General features: G+C 42.4%; 1 protein-coding gene across 3 annotated transcripts in view; it reads left to right on the top strand.

Annotated features, from left to right (window-relative positions):
• Positions 1-15,951: 15,951 nt before the first annotated feature.
• The window catches only part of LOC139546300 (tensin-1-like), a 310,397-nt gene continuing 302,272 nt past the window's right edge, over positions 15,952-24,076 (top strand). For 2 of the 3 annotated variants that reach the window (XM_071354505.1, XM_071354508.1), the window contains exon 1: positions 15,952-16,401. In XM_071354505.1, coding sequence (XP_071210606.1) covers positions 16,300-16,401 — 102 coding nt within the window. In that variant the 5' untranslated portion in view covers positions 15,952-16,299. The remainder of the gene's footprint in view (positions 16,402-24,076) is intronic. The other variant, XM_071354507.1, reaches the window with a different exon arrangement.

A 24,076-nucleotide genomic window follows, 5' to 3' on the forward strand; every position in this document is an offset into this window, starting at 1 on the left:
AACATCAATGGGAAGTGCATTTGAAAAATAGAGAGTCTGTTGCAGGGTAAAGCGCTGGAACGAGAGGGAAGAGAAAGAGAACAAGAACGATCTTAGCTGTGGTCTTCAGGCTTGCCGGTGTACTGTCTGACCGTCTGATGATTTGTTGGTTTGTATGTCAAAGCTTCGCAATAATGTTGCTACTAATCCATGCGATCCATAACCGGTGCGGTCCCAAACGATAATTACCACGACCTAGAGCGGCCACACCGATGATTGAGTTAAATACTTAAAAAACTACACACGCTGAAAATAAACAAGGACGTCTGCAGCATCGCACACACACACACACACACACACACACACACACACACACACACACACACACACACACACACACACACACACACACACACACACACACACACACACACACACACACACACACACACACACACACACACACACACACACACACACACACACACACACACACTCAAACTGTCGCGCCAACCAAGAGCTCCTCACCCAGAGACCTGAAAGAGCTGTCTTTATTTCCTTACTGCCGATGCGCTCTTAAAGTGGCAGCGCACGGTGAAGGATCCGTGCAGGATTTCGCCACAACGTTACAGGCTTTTCTAAAATTGATTGAATAAATGTTTTTCCTCATCAATCTACACACAATACCCCATAATGACAAAGTGAAAACAGGTCTTTAGATAATTTTGCAAATGTATTAAAAATTAAAAACAGAAACACCTTATTTTTCAGACTCTTTAATATGAGACTCTAAATTGAGCTCAGGTGCATCCTGTTTCCATTGATCATCCTTGAGATGTTTCTACAACTTGAGAGTGTGAGCTGGAAGTAGACGTTACACAGTGGAGGCTACTCAGTGAATTTTATAAATATAAAATTAGTGAAACATTTAAAACTATACTAAATATACTCAAGTAATTAGTTCTTTATAAGTGACCCCAATGTTGTCCATGTTGTCCATGTTTAGTTGTTGTCCATGTTTAGTTGCCTGTGAGCACTACGTTGGCGTCACGTTTCGTTTGATGTTTATTGTTTTGTTTGCGAATTCTTATATTAAAAAAGTATGTACGCTCACAACGCTGTGCCTTGGTCCACTCCTTTAAACGGCCGTGACAACTTCCTTCCATTCTGCTAGCAAACATGCAAACTTTGGAGAATAAAATAGATGACCTAAGCGGAAGATTAAACTACCAACGGGACATTCAAAACTGTAATATCTTATGCTTCATGGAGTCGTGGCTGAACGAGGCACTATAAACATTCATCTGGCTGGTTATACGCTGTACCGGCAGGATAGAACAGCGACAAGGGGCGGTGGACTACGTATTTTTGTAAATAACAGCTGGTGCACTATATCTAAGGAAGTCTCAAGCTATTGGTCGCCTGAGGTAGAGTATCTCATGATAAACTGTAGACCACACTATCTACCTAGAGAGTTTTCATCTATATTTTTTGTAGCTATTTACATACCACCACAGACTGAGGCTGGCACTAAGACAGCATTGAATGAGCTGTATTCCGCCATAAGCAAACAAGAAAACGCTCACCCAGAGGTGGCGCTCCTAGTAGACAGGGGACTTTAATTCTGGGATTCCTCCGATGGCATTGAGGAGTACACCACATCAGTCATTGGCTTCATAATTTGCTGCCACAAGATGTCGTGCTATATTAACCTGCACCAGTGTTTCCGAGTCACAGACGTCAGATGACAGTCATGTTCCCCTAGTGATGTAGACCAGTGGTTCCCAACCTTTTTCGGTTAATGTTACCAGTGAGTACATTTTGCTCTGCCAGGAGTAGTGAAGAGGCAGTGAACAGTGAAGAGGCGACTCCGGGATGCCGGCCTTCTAGGCAGAGTTGCAAAGAAAAAGACATATCTCAGACTGGCCAAAAAAAGAAAAGATTAAGATGGACAAAAGAACACAGACACTGGACAGAGGAACTCTGCCTAGAAGGCCAGCATCCCAGAGTCGCCTCTTCACGGTTGACGTTGAGACTGGTGCTTTGCGGGTACTATTTAATGAAGCTGCCAGTTGAGGACTTGTAAGGCGTCTGTTTCTCAAACTAGACACTAATGTACTTGTCCTCTTGCTCAGTTGTGAACCGGGCCTGCCACTCCTCTTTCTATTCTGGTTAGAGTCACTTTGCGCTGTTCTGTGAAGGGAGTAGTACACAGCGTTGTACGAGATCTTCAGTTTCTTGGCAATTTCTTGCATGGAATAGCCTTCATTTCTCAGAACAAGAATAGACTGACGAGTTTCAGAAGAAAGGTCTTTGTTTCTGGCCATTTTGAGAATGTAATCGGACCCACAAATGCTGATGCTACAGATACTCAACTAGTCTAAAGAAGGCCAGTTGTATTGCTTCTTTAATCAGGACAACAATTTTCAGCTGTGCTAACGTAATTGCAAAAGGGTTTTCTAATGATCAATTAGCCTTTTAAAATGATAAACTTGGATTAGCTAACACAACGTGCTATTGGAACACAGGAGTGATGGTTGCTGATAATGGGCCTCTGTACGCCTATGTAGATATTCCATAATAAAATCAGCCGTTTCCAGCTACAATAGTAATTTACAACATTAACAATGTCTACACTGTATTTCTGATCAATTTGATGTTATTTTAATGGACAAAAAATTTGCTTTTCTTTCAAAAACAAGGACATTTCTAAGTGACCCCAAACTTTTGAACGGTAGGATATATATATTTTTTAAAGCACTACAGCTGTGGTGGAAACAGAATATTTCTGTGTAATTTTATCAATGCCGACATAATTTGTTCTTTGACATGGTGGGATCCTTTTGGTTGGTAAAATTAATTATGCGGAAAATGGTGATGGAAATGCATTTATGTGCAAATATTGTTATAACAACCATCATATCAAAGTACATTTGTAGTCACGCAAAACTATAGTTTAGGGTCTTCTCACAAAACTCAGGAATGCAGTTTATTAGGCTGCAGATGAAATAAATTATGAACTTCACAAGGTGGTGAAAGTGCAAGGTGATGAGCTTGATGCCACTTTCCAATAAAAATCTAAGGTCTTATTCTGGTGACATGATGAGCGATGCCCTCCAACCCCAATATGAATCCCCATTTATTGCTCCACGACAGGGTCTGGTATGTCAGACAGGTTCTAAGTGACCAGGGTCTGGTATGTCAGACAGGTTCTAAGTGACCAGGGTCTGGTATGTCAGACATGTTCTAAGTGACCAGGGTCTGGTATGTCAGACAGGTGCTCAGTGACCAGGGTCTGGTATGCCAGACAGGTTCTAAGTGACCAGGGTCTGGTATGTCAGACAGGTTCTAAGTGACCAGGGTCTGGTATGTCAGACAGGTGCTCAGTGACCAGGGTCTGGTATGTCAGACAGGTGCTCAGTGACCAGGGTCTGGTATAACATTTGCCAGCTATTTGCACTTTCTTATCTTGTTTGCTATGTAGTTGATTATCTGTACTGTATGTATTCTAACACGTTTTTTCAACCTCTTTTTATAGGGGGATGGATACGTTAGACCTTGAAGAAAGGTACAAAGAGACAACATCTAGAACATTTTAATAACATCTGAATCAACGAGCAAAAGAAGAGCAGCTAGAAACAAGTAAAATACCTTAACGACCCTCCACAACATGTGATTAGAGCGCCCCTCTGAAGTCAACTCTGTCTGTAGTACATGCTTGTTGATTTGACAGAGAGACGGCTTCATAAATATCAGAGTGGCGGCCTAAAGCAGGCCAAGGACCATCAATTGTCACATCTGCTCCTGCTACGCCCTCTGGTGTTCATCCGGTGTCTTCTTGACCTGCAGTTACTCCCCCTGTACAGTCTCTCTCTCCCTCTCCCTCTCTGTGTGATTGGAGACAGGGGTGCTGGAGTCAGAGCAGATCCCTACCAGCTGCAACTCGTTCCATAATCAAGACCTCTACAAATATTCAGTCCTGCACTTCCACTCTGCCAGATTGTAATCTCTGCTCAGTCAGTTCATGATTCTAGCCATTTATGATTACGCAAGATCCTGTTACCCTGCTGTGCCTGTTTCCCTGCTGTACCTGTTTCCCTGCCTGACACCGTTTATCCTCTCATTGCAGTTACCACTCTGTCTCTGGCTCCTGTCTCCTGTTCCACATCTCACCACCCAACTACCTTGCTCTGGATTTTACTCACCACCACTACCTTGGATTCCCTTCAGGACCTGCTTACCCTGTTCTACTAAGCCAACTCCAACCTCAGTCTCCCCATTTGGTTTTTCTGCAACTCATCCGAGCTTCCCCGGATCTGCACGCCATAATCTCTCTGTGTAACAATAAATATTTTGGTTCATTCATCCCTGTTTCCTCATCGGAGTCTGCTCTTGGGTTCCCCTGTGTCGCTCCGCTTAACATCAATATCCCATTTCAGAGAGAGTGTGTGTGGAGTCCATGAGATAACCTACACATGCAAAGTTACAGTTCAACATCATGCCACAACATGCAGCAACACCCTACTATAGTCCCATTCGGTACTGGATAGAATGCAGTGGCCCCGCCCACCTGTGGAGAAAACAAACTGTGGTTACCTAGACTACCACCTAGGTTACTGCCCGCATTGGTTCATAGCAAAAACGTGACCCTTTTCAAGCACAATTTTCTTGTCTGCTTGTTTTAGTCAATTACAAAACTACATTTGAGATAAGTACAACATATCTAAAGATTACTTTTCAACATTGCCTGCTCCCGATCGTTCTAACTATATAGAAAAACTGAATTTTGTAGGGCTTTCCCTCAGGTTCCTTTTCATGATGGTGCTAGCAGCCACATGAGTGAGGGAGTGCAAGCTAGCTACCGACCGGAACATGAAGCTAGCCAAGACCAACAACACAAACACACTGATAATACAGCTACAAATAGTGAGTGGAGTTACAAACAGATTATACTAAACAAGTTAAATGTCCTACCTGTGGTTAAATATTTTCCACAAAGCAGCTTTTCGGGCATTGTTTTGTTTTTTCTGTATAACAAATGTACTACAAAGTTTTTTCTTTTACATTCGGGGTCAATTTGTGGGCATGTTCTGGGAAATTCCTTCTTATGACATGAATAGAGCCCCACAGTAAAGGTGTGATAATACCCATAAAACCTAGCTGTCAAACAGGAAATGGTTCCTATCGTTTTTCCACCATTCATTTTTCCCATACGGGATTTTAGAAACACTTAAAATAAGGGCTGTGTTTTGTGTAGATTTACTCTGGTGTGACGTTTTGATAACCATGTAAATCTCTCTTGGACAAGGTGACTTTTATCAATACAGTCGGCTCTATTTACCCTCAGATGCTAATTAGCATCAAAGTAGACATCATGCAAAACTACAAATCCCTGCAAGCTCCTTCACGTAATCTCTAGCTGACACATTTACTAACAGGTATTGTGTTAATTTAAATACACATACTCTGCTTACAGTTGACTGGGGCATAGCAGGGCAGAAATTTGAAATTTGACAAACTGACTTGTTGGAAAGGTGGCATCCTATGACAGTGCCATGTTGAAAGTCACTGAGCTCTTCAGTAAGGCCATTCTACTGCCAATGTTTGTGTATGGAGACTGTATGGCTGTGTGCTTCAAATCAAATCAAATGTTATTTGTCAGATGTGCCGAAGACAACCTTACAGTGAAATGCTTACTTACAAGCCCTTAACCAACAATGCAGTTTTAAGAAAATATATATTTTAAAGTAAGCGATAAGAATAACAAATATAGCTCTGAGGTTAATCTAATGCTTGATAGTTAATCCAGAGATTCTTACCTTTGCCTCGATTCGGCAGTCTCGTCCAGATCATCATGGTATTTGTAGTTTTTTATGATACAACATTAGCAGCTAATTAACAGATCATCATGGTATTTGTAGTTTTTTATGATACAACATTAGCAGCTAATTAACATTACATTTTTCAGGGATAAATACAGGCGAATATATTAATAAAAGTCACCTTGTCCTAGAGAGATTTATCAAAACGCCATGCCAGGGTAAGGCTACACGATTCACAGCCCTTATTTTAAGTGTCTAAAAATCCCCTATGGGAAATATTTATGGTGGAAAAACGATTGGAACCATTTCCCTCTTTGACAGCTAGGTTTTATGGGTATTATGACTCATACTGTGGTACTCTATATCGACTTGGAGTATGCCTGACCAACCACCTTGCCTCAGCTGACCCCAGATGACCCCAAATGCACCCATCATAATCATCATCATCAGTCAGACGACTTTGACCTCAGAACTATATTTCTATACCCATCATTCAAAGTAAAATGACATACCTTCAGTTGTACTGGTCTTTGCCACATTTACATGCTAGTTGGAACTAGGAAACTCTGACATTTCCGACTTGCTGAGTTTCCAGGCACATGAACGCGCCATTAGTTTTAGAAATTCATTTCATAGAGGTCTTTACTTTACTGGAGAAAGTAGGCTTGTCCCTGTACAGTCCACAGTCAGTCATGCTCCTGATATTTTAATGGGGGACGTGGAAGGAACCATTAGAAAATATGAAGCTTGATTTGTCACACATCAAACATGTTTTATTTCAGTTTTTTTCCCCCTCCAAGACAAAGAGATACGATCAAAGATCTAATATGAAACAGAACACCTTGCTTAGCTCTTTGGGGATGAAACTCAACATTCTGTGGTTTTCACGTTAGGGTTCATTCTTCTAACAGTGGGTTGTATTTTCACAAAGAGGGACTCAATCGTAGAGAAATGGGAAGTTTCCATTCATTAATATCTGTGATTATAGTATGCTTTGTCATGTTTTAAATCTGATTCCCAAAGAGTGAAATGTAGGCATGCTTTCTTCTAGGTCTTCTATCTAATGTTTTCTCTTAGAGTCACATGACATTGTGTAGTTTTTATAACATCAAATGAATGTGCATAAGTATTCTTACCTGAAGTATCACTGTGATATCTATAAAAGGGGAGTCTATGACAAGAGAGTTGTTATCGTTTCCAAACAGGGAAATGGATGAGGGCGCCCACGAAACACCTGGAAGCGCGAGCTTGAAGCAGATATCAAAAGTTCTGGAATAAGTTGGAAGAAAATGAAAAGACAACACAGAAGTAAATTAGTTTCTAAACTTCGTCTCCTAAGGTGTGATATTTCACTCTTTATCACCTACAGTATAAATCATTTGCCATGTGATTGGAGCTCCGTTTTGGTAACTTCACCAATCAAAGAGCATGGTAGTACAACATTGGGGCATGGTCCCGACGCAGCACGTTCTATCAATGTTCACCAAGGTAAAAGGTCACTGGATTAACCAATCAGGTAAGTATAATAATAGTAGCTAGGCAGAATAGTGTTATTTGACCAATCTATTACAATGTGTCTCTGAAGAAGATCAACTATTTTTTTTTTTACTGAAATAACCATTGCTGTTTCATAGCTGTTTCATATCTGTTTCATAGCTGCCACAGGGAAGCTTCAGTATACCCTGGTCCTTAAAAATACATAAAGCGATTACTGTAGCCTTGACAGTTACAGTATGGAGAAAGTAAGCGGTTTAGAGTTTTGGGCACCACAGTACTTAAAGCATGTTGTTTCAAGGGCCTGACTCTGGCTGACTTTAACAGGACAACAGGTCCCAGGCACATAAGAGCTGTCAAGCCCCACAGCGGCCAAAATATTTTGGAAACAGGTGGTAGAGGAAAGAGTCATCGTAGCCTACTGTACACAGTATACAGTACGCTGACGTGACACTGTAGTTTTACCACCATGCACACAAATCAATGAAAACCTTGTAAATGTGTCTAGTCCTGTCTTTATCTTCCCCCTCAAACCCTTCATAAAAACCCTTCATAAAAACCCTTCATAAAAACCCTTCATGAAAACCCTTCATGAATCAAAATGAAAGGAGTATGCAGCTTTTATTACCACTCTCCATGTCAGCATCTGTATAAACAACCAGAGGATAACGGAGCTCCAGAAGGTCCCATTGAGCATCAATAGCAACCAGATGACCAGCACTTTGGTCCAGGGAAGATGACTGCAGAGTGCTCCTCAGTTAACTTGATTGTTCACACAAACATATGGAACTGATGCTCATTTATAAGTATGTTATGGGGGTTAATGACAGAGGGTTTGAAACAATTCCTGTAATGGACTGTCCTATAATGGAGCCAGTAGTACCGTGTCAGTTATCAAACATGTAAGGGGTGGATATAACTACTGTTCCCTGAAGGAGGGAACTAGGTTTAACATACTACTGGGAGTCAACGACAAATCATATTCACCTGAAGAAAACTGAAATCACTCCCTACAGGCCAATGAATGCCGAGCCCGCCCTTAGAATCCCCGCCTTCATGGCTATAATAACAGGGCTCTAATTAATTTCCTCAATTCAGTGCTGCTCTTCAGCGAGCTCAAATCCTCTGATGGCACGGGGCCAAAATATGTTATACCTCGTTCCCTCCTTCAGGGAACAGTAGTTATTGTCATGCCTGCTCCCGTTCTCCCTCTCTGGCGCTCGAGGGCCCTTCCTCACGCACACCTGTCACCATCATTATGAGCAGCATCGCTCATTGAACTAACCTGGACACCTTCCCTTTGTTGATTGCCCCATCTATAACTGTCTGCTCCCCCGTTTGTTCCCTGTGTCTGCATTAATGTTGTTATGTGTTCTTGTTCAGACACTGTCCTGTTCCGTTCCATTCCATGTCTGTTGATAATTAAATGTTCACTCCCTGTACCTGCTTCTCATCTCTATCAGCGTCGATCCTAACAGTTATATTCATAACCATATGTCACACCCTGGCCTTAGTATTCTTTGTTTTCTTTATTATTTTAGTTAGGTCAGGGTGTGACATGGGGAATGTATGTGTTTTTGTAGTGTCTAGGGTGGTTGTATGGTTTAGGGGGTTAAATAGAGTAGATGGGTTTGTGTTTAATATAGGTGTCTAGCTGTGTCTATGGTTGCCTGAATGGTTCTCAATCAGAGACAGATGTCATTAGTTGTCTCTGATTGGGAGCCATATTTAAGGCAGCCATAGGCACTAGGTTAATGTGGGTAATTGTCTATGTTGTACGTTTGTAGCCTGTGTGTGCACTTACGTTATTAGCTTCACGATTCGTTTGTTGTTTTGTTTCAGTTTGTTATAGTGTTTGTTGCGTGTTTTTTCCCTTTCTCTACAATAAAAGAGAATGTATTTTGCACACGCTGCGCCTTGGTCCACTTTCTCTCAGCAAGACGATCGTGACACCATACATTTTCTTTCAGTCGGTCACTTGGTATAAAATACTATAGGGAGATACAATAATGCCCCAAGCCAGCTCAGAGGAAGCAAATGGCAGCTCAAGCACACACAGGTTCCACCAACTCCAAAAAGGGGTTACAGCAGCCACTTTCTTCCCTAATACTTACCTGAGAAGCCTGACTTTCAGAGCCTTAAGAGGCATGACATGTCAGAGGTCCATATAGAAACCAGAACCTGCTGCAACTCGGCTATGTGCACTGACACACTGCCACTGTAGCTGAAGTCCATACACCCCACGGTTCCAAGAACAGTACTTCCAACACATGCTATCTCACTCTCGAAACCCTGAACACAGAGGAACCTTGGGTAGAAGCAATGTGATTTCGTGGTAGGGCCGTTCTGATCCAAGACCCTACACGACCCACACCGGGTTCTGGGACTTTGGCGAACAGTAACTTTCCCCCATTGAACGAGCCACTTGGGAGCACTGTTGCCACAGTACATGCTTAGGCAGGAGGGCCCCTTTGAGACACTATCATCGCCCCCATACTTTTACCCACAACCAGGATAGTACACCGGGACAGACACAGCACAAAAATCAGCTATAGTGCTCTGAAACCCACCTCCACTGCCTTATTCAGCTCCTGTGGGAAATTAATATCATTCATCTACAGCCTTGTGACCACCTCGGCCTGGTACATTTGGTTCTGCTGCTCCGCCAAGAACCGGCACGGTTTATTATGAAGCACTGTGCTAGGATTAGCCCCCTTGTTAGCCTCCGGAGTAGCTTGCCAGCCTGCCTGAATGAGAGGAATCCCAGATCACCTTTAGCTCAGATGAGAAATCTTTCAAACAGGGGGTAAGCAATGCGTCACTGCTGCAGGGACAGGAGGTAAATACCTTCCCCGAAACCTGGAGAAAATCGGCTACGGGGGAGAAGACGGCCCCGAGGTGATCTGCCGCCCTATGACACTGCTCCATCAAAGGCGCATTAGCCACCAATGGTTCTGGACTCTGGACTCTAAACAATGCCAGAGAAACCGTAATTAGCCTCACTCGGCCAGGATGACACCCCTATCAACTCAGACCACCGCTGCTGCTCTCTCCTGGCCTCAGACAACCCTATTCCCGAGGTCGCTTCCCCTGGAAGACCCTTCCCCGAGGTCGCTTCCCCCTGGAAGACCCTTCCCCGAGGTCGCTTCCCCTGGAAGACCCTTCCCCGAGGTCGCTTCCCCCGGAAGACCCTTCCCCGAGGTCGCTTCCCCCGGAACACCCTTCCCCAGTAGCCCTAATCTTTCTCACAAAGTCAGCCCTGACACCCAATGGAAGTTGAACCCAGCCGGAGACAATGGAAGTTGAACCCAGCTGGAGACAATGGAAGTTGAACCCAGCCAGAGACAATGGAAGTTGAACCCAGCCGGAGACAATGGAAGTTGAACCCAGCCGGAGACAATGGAAGTTGAACCCAGCCGGAGACAATGGTCACATGAACTGGTCCGAGCCAAAGCCTCCTGGGCATGTTTCCACCCCAGGCAAACAGGATAACGATTGTGAGTATCTTTAATTTCATTGTGAAACCCACATGCCTTAGGGCACGGTCGGAGGTACAAACTCAGTCGGTTAGTCTTTTTGAACTTACTCTTTCCACTGGCCAAGCAAGGAAGCATTAGCTACACAAGCAGAGCAGAAAGTAGTTAGCTTTTAGCAAGCACTAAAACCCTTACCAAGACCCAAAACATCTAGGGGGACAACTATTCTCTCCCCACTAACAGACACCTAAGTTGGAGCTGAATCTCATAGTCTTCTTGTGCTTGAAAAGTTTTTGCATGACATGTACTTTCTTCATTCAGGGATCTGTGCTCTAGATATGTGACACGGATAAAACAATACGTTGAAATGATGGGTCCTGTCTAATGTGACAAACAAGGGGTCTCTGGTACTCTTAGTTTACAGCCAGATTTGCAGGTAAACAAGACACACGCCCATCCACCTTTCACTTGACTGCCTGTCGATTTGAGAACCCACATCGTCGAGATAAGAGGAGTTGTGGTATATAACAGCTTATATACCTGGTAAAACAGCAAGCAAAGTAAGAACTAATAAACTCTTTCACAGACAGGGGGAGATTCTCCATTCGTTTGGCTAACTCCGCCATACTCCATCCTCCGTCCTCTCCTCTGTTTGAAAAATGTCAAAGGTAATCGAGGAGAGGAAAGGAAGAGAGGAAACGTAGAAAAAAATGTGCTTGTATGAAATGAGACTCTCCTTGTCCACTCATACATCCTCAGGCAAATGACGTTTACAGGGATGGATTCCAACATAAATGTGGAATGGGATTTAAAAAATGTAGCTAGTTGTGCAAGACATTTTATTGTTCAAAGGATAAGTAGCGTAAGGTTTTTAACCATGTGCCTGCTGCACACTTTTCTCCTTCCAGAAAACAACAGCTCATTCAAAGGGGGTGTGGCGGATTTTAAACACTTCCGGGCTCCGTGTCCTTAGGATACTCTTGTGCATCCTCTGTCGAAGTAGGTCATCGAGGAGATGAGCAGCCTCTTTCATTTGCCTACTAATGAAATGACACTGTACTCGACCACATCGGTTTCCGGGTCATGGAGGAGAGAAGTTGGAGGAGTTGAGGAGAGGACTGTCTTTTGCCCGAATGAGAATCTCAGGGTCAGTGACACCCGTTGTACTGAAGTGTGTGTTGACTGCAGGCTCAGCAAGGCCTGATAGGCAGCCAGCTTGATAAAAACCTCAGTTTCCAGGAACAGTATAGTAGGCAGCTGCCAATGTGACAGACCCCAGGAGTGCCAGTCAGTAGTGGTGCGTGGGTAAAATCACTGAGGAAGCCAAGCCAAGCCAAGCCAGTAAAACATCCATATTACAACATATGTTGTGATAGTTGCGTTGTTTGCTCTATAACCCATCCGTCATATACAGTAAGGCTGTGACAACAAAAAGACAGTCACACAGTGGCGGAATAAATTCAACTACCATACATTTGTTTCATCACAAAACCGGAGAGCAACATCTGTCCGGTGAAGTCCACAAAGCAAATATTGCATGTAGCAAACAGTTATATGACCTGCAACATGGTCAAGCAAGTAAATGTTTTTGACAGTTTACTAAACAACTACTGATTTAGAACCACAGAGTTACCGCAAGTCAGAACAAATACAACAGGAGCAATGCCATTTCAACTTAAACATTTAAACATCATCAAATCAACAAGGCTATACATACTTAGTTTAATACACTGAAAACAAACTTAAAGATACCAAAAATGGCACAAGTAAAAACATTTTTGGGACTCACACTACTTGTAGACTAGTTGAACGCCAATGTTCTCTTTCATGTTGACAAAATGGTCTATGGCTCTGTCATACATTTTGTTGTCATAAGCTATCTAGCTAAAATTATTGCTAGCCTGACTTCCTCGCATGGGCAACAATGAACCAGCTAACTTAACTAGCTAGTTAACGTGAACCTAAAAGGAATAGGCTACATCTAGGCTACATATTGAACTTCAATCGTCTCTGGGTAGTGCAATAACATATTAATGTATGGTTAGATCAGAATCGCCCTCATAATCATTGGCCTGTACAGAGAATTAAGTCAAAACCACAAGTCCAAATCCCCATCTCCATCCATGGCTTAGGAAAGGGCTGATTTAGCAAGCTAGCTACTGCGGGACATCAACACAAGTAGACCAGAAATGAAAATGATGTTTTGCTTAGGATGTGATTTGATTGGTGTGAGGCCAAATCCAAGCTGGTCTCCCTTGGGAGGCATTTTGCTCCACCAGGACAACCTACAGTTGAGTTCAGCTCAACGCTAATTGGCTAATTATTTAATGTTTTTTTATCAACGAAAGTCAAATGCTTCCTGGCATCAATCAATCAAATGCTACGGCCACAACATGTCATACTCATTTGGTCCAGACAGCATCAGATAAATGGGCTTTACATACTGAGACAGAGGGAAGATGTTTCCATCGCTTGGTTGATTTCTCCAGTGAGATTCAGACATTTGCAAATTGACTGAAAATTATGAAAACACAGAGAGATAGACCAAAAAATGTATTATTGTTATTATTTATTTTTTATTGGTCAAATATTTGGGGAAGCCTGGCTTCCCTTGGCATTTATGAATACACACCACTGGTGCTAGTTACCCTCAAACTACTCTAAGCTTTGCAAAACCCCTCTCAGCCACAGTTTAAATGAACCAACTGCCATAGATTTTGGTAGTTAAAAATGGTGCCTCCCTCAATGTAAGTAGCAGTGTTGTGGACTAAGATCCTCCTAGACAACCCCTTCTCTAAAGGCATATTTAGCAGAGGACAAATGCATTCAGTAAAATGAAAGGATTTTTGAACAGTGGAGTATATTAGCCAAACATTCACATCTTTAATATTAAGATACCTGTAATCCTCATGCAGGTACTGGTGTATTTTCTCTTTAAACATCTCCATAACTCTCCCATCCCCAAACTCATCTGTGAGAGCTTCAGGTTGATGCCATGTGGGAATGTGCAGAATATTGTGTTGGATATCCATGGGAAGTTGATCAGAATCAGGTGGAGGGATCTGCTCTGCTGGTCTCTGGGAGGATTGGGTCGCATAAACGTGCGGAATTCGGTGTGTTCTGCAGTGTTCAGTAGGACACACGGTAGCAAAATGCTTTGCAACAGAAAAGCGAACATCTGTGTTCTTATTAGTCAAGTTCTGGTAGTACCTCCCTGTTTCATAATGTTTCAAAAACTAAATCCACCTACTGAACACGACCCAGGTCCTGTGCAGAGAGAGCGAGATGATGTCGAGAGAAGGAGGACTCATAAAGCCACACAGGCCCAAGTCCGAAACCAACACATTCTTCTATAGCCCCCATGTGGCTGTGCAGTTCTCCAGCTCCACAGGGACCGTGTCCATGGCCCATTACACACGTGCCTCTTCGTCCATTGTGTGACCTCAGCCAAAGGCACTATGGGATCCCTGCCATTTGCCTACGGGGTCATGACTTTGGTATTTTATTAGGATCCCCATTAGCTTTTGCAAAAGCAGCAGCTACTCTTCCTGTGGTCCACACAAAACACAATACAGAATGACATAATACAGAACATCAATAGACAAGAACAGCTCAAGGACAGAACTACATACATTTTTTTAAAGGCACACGTAGCCTACATATCAATGCATACACACAAACTATCTAGGTCAAATAGGGGAGAGGCGTTGTGCCGCGAGGTGTTGCTTTATCTGTTTTTTTAAACAGTTTGCTCGTTTATTTGAGCAATATGAGATGGAAGGAAGTTCCATGCAATTAGGGCTCTATATAACTAAAGCACCGTATACCACCCACCACTGCGACCTGTATGCTCTAGTCGGCTGGCCCTCGCTACATGTTCGTCGTCAGACCCACTGGCTCCAGGTCATCTACAAGGCTATGCTAGGTAAAGCGGAGGACTTATCTTAGTTCACTGGTCACGATGGCAACACCCACCCGTAGCACGCGCTCCAGCAGGTGTATCTCACTGATCACCCCTAAAGCCAAAACCTCATTTGGCCGCCTTTCCTTCCAGTTCTCTGCTGCCTGCGACTGGAACGAATTGCAAAAATCTCTGAAGTTGGAGACTTTTATCTCCCTCAACAACTTTAAACATCTGCTATCTGAGCAGCTAAACGATCACTGCAGCTGTACATAGTCCATCGGTATATAGCCCACCCAATTTACCTACCTCATCCCCATACTGTTTTTATTTATTTACTTTTCTGCTCTTTTGCACACCAGTATCTCTACTTGCACATGATCATCTGATGATTTATCACTCCAGTGTTAATCTGCTAAATTGTAATTATTCGCTCCTATGGCCTATTTATTGCCTACCTCCTCATGCCTTTTGCACACATTGTATATAGATTCTCTTTTATTTTATTTTTCTACTATGTTATTGACTTGTTTATTGTTTACTCCATATGTAACTCTGTGTTGTTGTCTGTTCACATTGCTATGCTTTATCTTGGCCAGGTCGCAGTTGCAAATGAGAACTTGTTCTGAACTAGCCTACCTGGTTAAATAAAGGAGAAAAAAATAATATATACAGTATATTTTTTAAATAATGCTGTACGCTTTCACTAATTTGTTCTGGATTTAGGTAATGTCATGCTGACATCATTTTCTTCACACCATCACCCATTACATATTTCATAGTTGACACACTAAATTATACAATACATCAGAGGAAAGACATGCTAGTGTGCTGAAGTAACCAAAGAAAAACTTAGCTGATCTTGGATTCATACACTTTTTCTTTGCTGGCTGTCTGCATGGTGCACCAACCGCAGACCAAGATTCTGTTGTCAAATCAGGAAAGAGCCATCAGCTCACAACCAACTACTTACTGTCAAAGGTGCAGAACGTAATGTGGCCGTTGGTTTAGGCTGACTAATGGTCGTGAGTATCCCAAGGATAGCCTGGAGGATGTCTGTATTTTGCCTTCAATGTATTGTTTACATGTTTTAAATTTCCAATTTTAACATGTTTTTAATTTGCATAGTAATCTATCAATCAAACAGTCTATCTATTCAAATAAAGTTATGACGTTACATTGATGCACAATAAGAGAGAGAGAGAGCACGCAAGAGAGAGAGAGAGAGCGAGATGTAGCTAGTACTACTCGTGCCCAGTGCCCATAGTCGTGTTTTTTCTTTTTTCTTCACTTTCAAGCCTGCCTTTTCCTGAACAGCGGGAAAGCAGTCCGTAGTGGGATTATGCATGGGGTTTTAGTGGAAAACGGGAACAAAATGTGGTGCAAGACATGGAGTGAGAAATTTAGAGTGACCTGTTTATAGAATGCATAACCGTTTTATAAAAGTGCTAGCGATATCGCGTACGATTTGAATACTTTCATCATTTGGGGGGCAGGAACACAGGAGCGCAGTTTTACCTGCTTGAGTAAAGGGCCTGCGAGAATTCACTATGCGGAGTGAAAAACGTAGCTCTTAAATATCACGTTTTTGAATGGGTCCACGCGACTCTGATCTGAAGTTGCCTGGATGGGATGCACAGTGAGTTTCATCTGTAGTGAAAACGACCTCCTGCAAATTCCTCCTGACCAACATGACAAAAAGAAAGAGGACAAGAAACTGTTGAAAAAGGTAGGACACATCACCCATTCCCATAATTAACACACCGTCTTTTCATTGATAGCGCAGAAAAGTGGGCACAGAAAACGGCACGTTTTTAATTTGACTGGGCAGGGGTCTGTTCCTAATAGTCTAACTCCTTCATTCACACAATACAAGGTGGCCAACCATGCATTTTTTTGTGAATGAATATTTATCGGTTTTCAGTGGCGATTTTAGCATGTACATCTTGATGGGGCAAAAAAAAAGAAAAAAAGTGGGGTGCATGCCAGCAAAGACATGCACAACACAACACTAAACAATACATAAGTTGCACTATAACGGTGACAAACGGTGCCCACAAACTGTTACGGTGTACATAAAGCTGTCCTAACAGCAGAGTCCCAAAAGCAGTCCCAACACCTTACCACTACTACACCTGGCGATCAGTGGAGCCTTGTCTGCCAGCGAAACAGTTCATTCAGCCTCATTTACTGCCTTTAAAAAAACAGAGCTGATATGGCTGATTGCTTAAGCTGTGGTTACTACTGACAATTGAGATGTACAAACTATGGCATAAGGAGACGACGAGCGGATAAGAGGCAATCCGTAATGTCGATTAAGACATTAATGAGCGAGCTAGGACGGACATGGTCAAAATAACTATTTGTTCAGCACTTTTGAAATGTACAGCGACAGAATTCAGAACATGGGCAGTTCTTGCAGTGTCCTCCCTGTACATCAAGTCAGAACTGTAGGATAAATAAAGGGGGCATATAAGCAGACAATGAAAACTCTTACAAAATTTGATCATTTACTTTCTCAAAAACATTTTAAAATGTAGGCTACATGTGCACGACCAAGTCAGAACAGTAGGCGAAATTAAGAGGGGAAAATAGACCAAATTATTAGGGTGGGACACATGGGCTACTAACAGCTTACTACACAACATACACTTAGTATTACTTTCTTAGCTACAGTAACATATCTCCCTGGCATATTACATAATTTATACAGCAGCATACAATACATTTTTCGACTGAAATTGTTGTCCTGTGCTCACCTGAACAGGAAGTTGACGCGGCGGTCCTTCGTGTCCAAATTTTGGCATAATACTTTGTCATCAAAGTCTGACATTCTCTGGATTTATGGTGCTTTCAAGACAACTGGGAACTTGTTTTGCCAGTTGGAGATCCTTTTTGCCCAAGTTCCCAGTTGTCTTGTCCTCGCTGAAGTCAGATTTCCTACGTCCAAGTTAACAGTTGTTTTGAGTGCGGCAGAAATCATGATTGACAGCATGGCCAATGTTGAATGATTATAATTTTAAGCTTGGAAAAGAGACCCTCAAACCCAGACTTGGACCACACACCCACTCCACTGAATAGCAGGCTAGTGATGCTTTGCAATGCTTGGAGTTAGCCACTGATTCCTTCCAATCCTCTCATTGTTGAATTTACGATTTCCAACTTGCTGTGTAATGTTTATGTCCAGTGGCCGATGAGCACTGATACGTTTTATCAATAATTTATTTTCATTATTTCTCTTCATATGACAAGGATTAAAAAGTATTTGCGGGTAGATTGTTGACTTGATTCATGATGATGACTGCTAGCTAAGATTTTGAAAGTATGATGTTAACATCAGTCCAATCAAAGCTACTGTAGATATAACGTGATTTGACGTCATTTTATCTGTGGCCAATAACCTTGAGCCTTCTTGGATGGGCACTTTAATGTAACTCTATGGCAGCACCCAAGGGGCTTGAATTTCTGAGCACTACCCTTCAATTTGGCAGAGATGTAGTGTCCCCATGAGTGACAGAACACTGAGCCAATCACGGCACAACTAGAGAACATTAGCAACCCCTACGCTCCGTATTTTCCGCTGGCTGCCCCACCATCACAGAAAGCACTGAGCTAGGCTGAAACGCCTGCATTTTGGAGCTGCCTTACTCAAGAAAACCAAAAAGAGACCATGTTTGTATGGAGGCTTTATTAACTCAATGTATTATTATAATTGTTTTGTACATTGTTTGCAAACTGATCTGTGACACTTATTAATTAATGCCAAAATAACATGCAAAACAGGAAACCCCTGATTTTTGTCAGTTTTTTTGCAAAACATTTGGGGCTCAAAACAAGTGGGGCTATGCCAGTTAAAAATTGTGTTTAGAACCTATTTAACCAGTTGAGAGTTTGTCACCCTTGGTGAACATAACTCAGAGAAAATAGATATCACATGTGACTATACACAAGGTTCAATTTTGGGTCCGGTACTGTCCAGTTTATATACACTACATTACCAAAAGTGTGTGGACACCGGCTCGTTGAATATCTCATTCCAAAATCATGGACATTAATATGGAGTTGGTCGCCCCCTTTGCTGCCATAACAGCCTCCACTATTCTGGGAAGGCTTTCTCCTGGATTTTGGAACATTGCTGCGGAGACTTGCTTCCATTCAGACACAAGATTATTAGTGAGGTCAGGGACTGATGTTGGGAATCTGTACATCTGTTTCGCAGTCAGCGTTCCAATTCATCACTAAAGTGTTCGATGGGGTTGAGGTCAGGGCTCGGAGCAGACCAGTCAAGTTCTTCCACACCGATCTCGATAAACCGTTTCTGTATGGACCTCGATTTGTGCACAGGGGCATTGTCATGCTGCAACAGGAAAGGGCCTTCCCCATACTGTTGCCACCAAGTTGGAAGCACAGAATTGTCTAGAATGTCATTGTATGCTGTAGCGTTAAGATTTCCCTTCACTGGAACCAAAGGGCCTAGCCCGAACCATGAAAAACAGCCACAGATCATTATTCTGCCTCCACCAAACTTTACAGTTGGCACTATGCATTGGGGCAGGTAGTGTTCTTCTGCCATCGGCCAAACCCAGATTCGTCCGTCGGACTGCCAGATGGTGAAGCGCAATTCATCACTGCAGAGAACGCGTTTCCACTGCACCAGAGTCCAATGTTGGCGATCTTTACACCAGTCCAGCCGACGCTTGGCATTGCGCATGGTGATTTTAGGCTTGTGTGCGGCTGCTCGGCCATGGAAACCCATTTCATAAAGCTCCTGACGAACAGTTCTTGTGCTGACGTTGCTTCCAGAAGAAGTTTGGAACTCGGTAGTGAGTGATGTAACCAAGCTATAGTAGGCGCTTCAGCACTCGACGGTACCGTTCTGTGAGCTTGTATGACCCACAACTTTGTGGCTGAGTAGTTGTTGCTCCTAGACATTTCCACTTCACAATAACAGCACTTAGAGTTGACAGCGGCAGCTCTAGCATGGCAGATATTTGACGAACTGACTTGTTGGACAGGTTGCATCCTATAACGGTGTCACGGTGAAAGTCACTGAGCTCTTCAGTAAGGCCATTCTACTGCCAATGTTTGTCTATGGAGATTGCATGTCGGTGTGCTTGATTTTATACACCTGTCAGCAACGGGTGTGGCTGAAATAGCCGAACCCACTAATTTGAAGGGGTGTCCACATACTTTTGTATATACAGTATTGTGTAGGGCTGACCACAATTAGTCGACTGGTTGATTGTTTGGTCGTTAGGCTGTTGTTCGACCAAGATAGTTTTAGTCGAGCAGTAACAAATAAACACATTACCAGTCAAAAGTTTGGACACACCTACTACTTCCAGGGTTTTTCTTTATTTTTACTATTTTCTACATTGCAGAATAATAGTGAAGACATCAAAACTATGAAATAACACATATGGAATAATGTAGTAACCAAAAAAAGTGTTTGAAAAAATCTAAATATATTTTATATTTGAGATTCTTCAATGTAGCCACAGTTTGCCTTGATGACAGCTTTGCACACTCTTGGCATTCTTTCAACCAGCTTCACGAGGAATGCTTTTCCAACAGTCTTGCAGGAGTTCCCACATATGCTGAGCACTTGTTAGCTGCTTTTCCTTTACTCTGCGGTCCAACTCATCCCAAACCATCTCAATTGGGTTCAGGTCAGGTGATTGTGGAGGCCAGGTAATTTGATGCAACACTTCTTTTCTTTATTTTTACCCCCCTTTTTCTCCCCAATTTTGTCATGTCCAATTGGTAGTTACAGTCTTTTCCCATCCATACAACTCCCGTACGGACTCGGGAGTGGTGAAGGTCAGGAACTGTGAGTCCTCCGAAACACAATCCCGCCAAGCCGCACTGCTTCTTGACACAATGCATGCTTAAACCGGAAGCCAGTCGCACCAATGTGTCAAAGGGAACATCGTACACCTGGCGACCGTGTCAGTGTGCATGCGCCCATCCCGTCACAGGAGTCACTAGAGCACGATGGGACAAGAACTTTCTGGCTGGCCAAACCCTCCCCTAAGCCGGACGATGCTGGGCCAATTGTGTGTGGCCTCATGGGTCTCCCGGTCACGGCCGGCTGCAACACAGCTCGGTATCGAACCAGGATCTGTAGTAACGCAGCTAGCACTGTGATGCATTGCCTTAGACCGCTGCGCCACTCGGCAGGCCCAGTAGTGGTTTCTTTGTAGCATTTCGACCACGAAGGCCTGATTCACACAGTCTCCTCTGAACAGTTGACGTTGAGATTTGTCGGTTACTTGAACTCTGTGAAGCATTTATTTGGGCTGCAATCTGAGGTGCAGTCAACTCCAATCTGCTGCAGCAGAGGTAACTATGAAAAGAGGTAACTATGGGTGTTCCTTTCCTGTGGCTGTCAGATGTGTGCGTACTGGTAGCAAAGTCAGGTGCAGGAGAGCAGAGATTTGTGAACAGGCGCACACTTTATTTAGGCAAAAGTGCAAAGTGCGCAAAACAGTCACAAGAATTATGTTTAACAATAAACATCTTCGTGAAAAATAACACGGAAAAAACAAGCCAATCTTGCGCGTCAACAATACACACGTAACACAAACAATCTTACACAAAGACATGATGGGGAACAGAGGAATAAATACATTGGTTGGGGAATGAAAACCAGGTGTGCAGGGAACAAGACAAAACAAATGGATACATGAAAAATGGAGCGGCGATGGCTAGAAAGCCGGTGATGTCGACCGCCGAACGCCGCCCGAACAAGGAGAGGAGCCGACTTCGGCGGAAGTCGTGACAGGCGGTTCGCATGAGAGCCAGTTTCATCATAACGCTTGATTGTTTTTACGACTTGAAGAAACTTTTACGCATTGACTGACCTTCATGTCTTAAAGTAATGATGGACTGTCATTTCTCTTTGCTTATTTGAGATGTTCTTGCCCTAATATGGAATTGGTATTTTACCAAATAGGGCCATCTTCTGTATACCACCCCTACCTTGTCTCAATATAACTGATTGGCTCAAATGCATTAAGAAGGAAAGAAATTCCACAAATTAACTTTTAACAAGGCACACTTGTTAATTGAAATCCATTCCAGGTGACTTCTTCATGAAGCTGGTTGAGAGAATGCCAAGAGTGTGCAAAGCTGTCATCAAGGCAAAGGGTGGCTACTTTGAAGAATCTCAAATATAAAATATATTTTGATTTGTTTAACACTTTTTTGGTTACTACATGATTCCATATGTGTTATTTCATAGTTTTGATGTCTTCACTATTATTCTACAGTATAGAAAATAGTGAAAAAAAAAAAAACCTTGATAAAGAAATAATGAAAAACCTTTGAATGATTCGGTGTATCCAAACTTTTGACTGGTACTGTATATTAGAGTGAGCCATGTTAAGAATCCAGTATTTAAATAAATATGCAGTGTGTATAAACACGGTTATTAAAATACAATTTGCAGTAGTAGAAATATTAGAATAAATTATTTTAGGCATACAGTATTTAAATGCACAGTTTTTCAAACGTATGGGTGATTCAGGATATGCTGTACATCTTGATTTAAAATGTTCTCTAAAAAAGATTTGTCGTACAATTAAAGGTCAAATACACTGCATTTAAAACAGTCAATAATCTAATGAATATAGAGCTTTTGAAAATATACCTAGGCTGAATATATGCCTTCCACAACCATAAGACTTACTAATAATTACATTATTTTTATCAATATAGTTATACCTGCTTTTTGTGGTGTTGCAATAATCACTGATCTGGCTTTCAAGTCTGTCTATAAAAACTCCCTTTTTTGTTCCAAATGTAACCAGAACCATGCGTAATGCACATTCACTAATAATGTAGCAGGCATTACTGAGCATTCAGTTTCCAGAATTAATGTTCATTGGTACATCCATTTAAGTAGTGTCTGTTCTGCTCGAAATTTGAGAAGTTGAAACATAAACAGGGTATGGTTCGAAAGGTTAATTTCTCCTCTATTACAGTCAAATAATGTCTCAATGTCTTTCGGATTACATATGAACGATTCTGTTGGACCAAACCTCAAATGCAAATAGCGAGTTGAAACCGTTTGTCAGAGAGGAAAAGGGATCTCTCATCTTTGTTGTTGTAAGTGGTAGGGGGAGGGGCTTGGGAGAAAGAGGCGAAGCGAGAGGTTTCACTCGTAAAATCTGTCCAAAATACACCCAATTCGTTTACGCGCTTATTTTGAACTTAACCTTGTCGCCTGCCTTCCCACCTTTGGGACAACAACTCCCATTGTTAGGGCAGAGACTTGAGCATCTCGTCATTATATACAGATCTCTGGTGTAAATGGGAAGGTGCACAGCACAGAGGAGCGAAGGAGACGAGACATAATGAGAACAAGCGCACACAGTAAACACTCATAAAAACGAAAAATATAAAGAAACTTGATTCTGCGATACAGGCATTTTGAAAATAGCACTAAAAATACATTCAAATTCATTCGATATATCACCCAGCAACTACATGGCTTGGTAGACAGCTTATGATGGCTGTTCAACAGTAATAGAAGCAGTTTTTCGCTTACCGAATTCTGATGTGTACTTTGAACGTGTTAGAATAACTGTCCACATTTACTTTTTCTCAGCCAACAAGAAGAGTAACCAACAGAAAAATAGCTAGCCTATGTCATTTTACTTTAGTAGAAAAGTTTAGGCTATGAATCCCAAATTGTTGTATGAATCCCAAATTCATACAACCAGTAGGAATAGGCTACATAAAGATTTGAGTCTGACGCAACAGATCAGAACGTTTAGGTTAAAATGTTGATAAAGTATTATTTCTTCACATTATATGCGCACAGGGCAGTAGGCGACGTGCAAATGTTCATTCCATAATGAAATTAGCGGGAAAACACAGTTTTCTAAAGGGAACTGCTGATGGAAGTAGTTTCCTATGACAGAGATATCTGTTAGAAATGTATATCTGTTAGAAATGTAGCAAGAGAGGAGATCTAATAGGCTACTTTGAAACAAGGTAAGACATGCCTCAGAAAACATTCAGGTTTCTAACAATTAAGTATATGTTTTCAAAATACATACTGCCTCCAGCTCATTGCAAAGTGGTGTGTGACGAGTTGATGAAGCCTGCCATCAGGTTACCGTTTGATGCTTTAAAACATCTGAGAACTTGGACATCTCTGACTTCCGACTTCAGTGCTTTTGTAACCTATGTGAAATGGCTATCTAGTTAGCGGTGGTGCGCGCTAATAGCCTTTCAATCGGTGACGTCACTTGCTCTGAGACCTTGAAGTAGTGGTTCCCTTTGCTCTGCAAGGGCCGCGGCTTTTGTGGAGCGATGGGTAACGATGCTTCGTGGGTGGCTGTTGTTGATGTGTGCAGAGGGTCCCTGGTTCGCGCCCGGGTCGGGGCGAGGGGACG

This window comes from Salvelinus alpinus, chromosome 20 (assembly GCF_045679555.1).
Source record: "Salvelinus alpinus chromosome 20, SLU_Salpinus.1, whole genome shotgun sequence".
NCBI lineage: Eukaryota > Metazoa > Chordata > Actinopteri > Salmoniformes > Salmonidae > Salvelinus > Salvelinus alpinus.